This window comes from Sinocyclocheilus rhinocerous, unplaced genomic scaffold (assembly GCF_001515625.1).
Source record: "Sinocyclocheilus rhinocerous isolate Xijiao unplaced genomic scaffold, SAMN03320098_v1.1 scaffold924, whole genome shotgun sequence".
NCBI classification, from domain to species: Eukaryota; Metazoa; Chordata; class Actinopteri; order Cypriniformes; family Cyprinidae; genus Sinocyclocheilus; species Sinocyclocheilus rhinocerous.
Window position 1 is genome coordinate 118678 of NW_015645128.1, and position 2906 is coordinate 121583.

The 2906-nt window shown below is 40.1% G+C and overlaps 1 protein-coding gene across 1 annotated transcript in view; it reads left to right on the forward strand.

The window, feature by feature from the left end:
* LOC107705843 (fibrillin-2-like) overlaps window positions 1–2906 on the forward strand; it is a 154781-nt gene that overhangs the window by 112028 nt on the left and 39847 nt on the right. Inside the window, exons 44-48 of the mRNA XM_016509340.1 lie at window positions 380–505; window positions 791–943; window positions 1039–1104; window positions 1384–1509; window positions 2145–2264. Coding sequence (XP_016364826.1) covers window positions 380–505; window positions 791–943; window positions 1039–1104; window positions 1384–1509; window positions 2145–2264 — 591 coding nt within the window. The remainder of the gene's footprint in view (window positions 1–379; window positions 506–790; window positions 944–1038; window positions 1105–1383; window positions 1510–2144; window positions 2265–2906) is intronic.

Here is a 2906-nt window from a genome sequence, read left to right on the forward strand (position 1 = left end):
AGATCTTGATATCCCCTTAGGTCTCTTTGGCACATTCATGAAAGTTCATTAAAAAAGTAGAGACGTCTGATTCATCAAGAAATTATTATTTTAAATCAGATCTTTATTCAGTCGATCCACAATCTGTGTCCATGATCTGGTTTTTGAGTTCAACTCACTCAGTGACCAGAGGAGACAAATACCACTTCAGAAGTTATGTACAGTATATGATACTTTTATGCTGCTTTTGCATCCTTTTTCAACTTATTCACAATTTCATCTTGTGTGTTATTTGGAAGAAAGAAGGGCATACAGGTATGGATCAGCAGGAGAGTATGATGACTGAAGTTTACTGAAGTTTTTCAGTACAGTCCAGTGTGTGTGTGTGTGTGTGTATCAGATGTGAACGAGTGTTCGGAGGAGCCTGGCATCTGTGCGTATGGCTCCTGCTTCAACAGTCTGGGCAGCTTTGAGTGCGTGTGTAAACCTGGATTTGTGCTGTCAGAAGATAGACGCAGATGTTACGGTAACTTTCTTACTCAGTTTTACAGTGTACCTATCGTTCAGATACTTTATGAAGTAGTTAAACTTAACATGTTTTCTGACTCTGCTGCGTCACAGCTCATTTACTCATGCTCTCTCTCCAAAAACTGCAGTAGCAAATTCAAAGCTTCCTTCATGAGTTCTAAAATCACATTGTTTCTAACAGTGTGTAAGAAGTAGTTCTACACACAAGAGTGTTGAAAAACATGAAAAATATTGAAATAAAACATTATCATTCCTTATGCTTACCAACTGTTTGTTGTGTCAGACACTAGAGAGAGCTTCTGTTTCACACGCTTTGAGAGCGGCAAGTGCTCTGTCCCACAGGCATTTAACACCAGCAAAGCCAAGTGTTGCTGTAGCGTCATGGCCAAAGAGGGCTGGGGCGATCCCTGTGAGCTGTGCCCTAAAGAACAGGATGGTACCAGCGCTCTCATCTCCTTCATCATCAGTTACACCACCACAACACCACCCCAAAATCCTTCTCATTGTTTTATGTTGTGTGTGTGTTCACAGCTGCGTTTCAGGATCTGTGTCCGTTTGGCCATGGGATCATTCCTGGTGTTGGAAACACACGTGTGGGTAAAGACAATACTGTACTTGTTGGCTTTATAAAGTGTAATAATGGGTTTTACTGCTGAGAATGTGAAATTTACTGCTGTGCCAAGCTGAAAGTTTAAAGGGAAAATTGTGTGAAGAGTTTTGAAAATGTGTCCTAGTGATTGTATATATATATATATACTGTTCTGAGAATTAAGGCACACTGATTGTTGTCTGTTGGGAAGAAATAAAACATTAAACACAGAGTGCACAAATCTGAAGCTGTACAGGCTGACCATGCTGTATCACTGTGTCTCTCAGACTTAAATGAGTGTGTGGAGAATCCAGAGATCTGTGTGAACGGCCACTGCATCGACATGGATGGCTCCTTCCGCTGCGAGTGTCCCACGGGCTACATGCTCAACTACACAGGAACACGTTGTGATGGTAAGAGAACACTGTAACTTTCAACAAAACATACTTTAAAAGTACTTTTGTTTGCACCTTCGAATATATTGCATTTAAAATATTAACTGTGTGCCAGTTTAGTTAAAAACAAGGATTATTTATGAACATTTTTGTTCACCCAAAAGTTAAAATTCTGTCATCATTTACTCACCCTCATGTCAGTCCAAACCCATATGGCTTCTTCTTCAGAATACAAGACAATATTTTGTAGAATGTTGGCCACAACCACTACAGACATTGAGGGGGAAATCAGCATCTCCCACTGAAAATGAATGACTTCAGGTCACTTTGACTGTAAATAACTCAGATTATGCAGATCGCTTCTTCACTGATATTAGCTTGACATTTTGCTCATCCAGGGGCCATGGTTCTCCCCTTGTTGGTGTGGGTTTCCTCTGGGTATTCTGGTTTGCCCCAAATGCAGATCAGGTGAATTAGACATGGATTGAATGGACAGAATTTGCTGGTCCATTAGAAACTGTATCTCAGCTGGGTGATCATCTCATTATCAAACATGTGACAGTTTATTGAGGGTTTGTTTATTTTTGTTTGTTTATTTTTGTTTATTTTCGACATGTTCAGCAAACAGCATTCTGTTCTCTCTGTGTGTGCAGACATTAATGAATGTTCATTTGGAAACCCCTGTGGAAACGGCACATGCTCAAATGTGATCGGAGGATTTGAGTGTCTGTGTGAGGAGGGATTTGAGCCTGGACCAATGATGAGCTGTGAAGGTCAACTGATAAAATCATCTGAATATCTGATATGACATTTACTTACCCAGCTTCAGTGTGTTGACATGTATGATGTCATTAAAATGGAAATATTTTTTTTCTTCTGTCTATATTTGACATAGCGGTCCCACTTTATATTAAGTGGCCTTAACTACTATGTACTTACAGTAAAAAAATAAGTATAATGTACTTATTGTGTTCATACTGTATTGCAAAACACTTTTGGGATATGGGTAAGGTTAGGGACAGGTTAGTCTCAGCCTCAGACATAACGCCGACGGAACGTTGGCTAAACGTCTGATGCATATGGCACACAAAAGTGGAAACACTTCAGGAGTTTCGAAGTCGTCATCGGATTGGTTGAATTATACAGGATTTCCGGGAGACGTGCGTGTCGTGTTCTTTAACGTTCCACCTGGAAACAAAGATGCTATGACGCCAAACCCCCTCACGAAAGAAGAAAGCCGTCATTGTGTTTACAACTGTGACGACGAGCGCTTATCAGGATCAACTAAACATATGGGTAAGGTTAGGGACAGGTTTGATGGTATGGGTAGGTGTAAGGGATGGGTCAACAGTGTAATTGATAAATGTAATTACAGAAATTAGTTACAGATGTAATTACATGCAGGTATTTTTTTA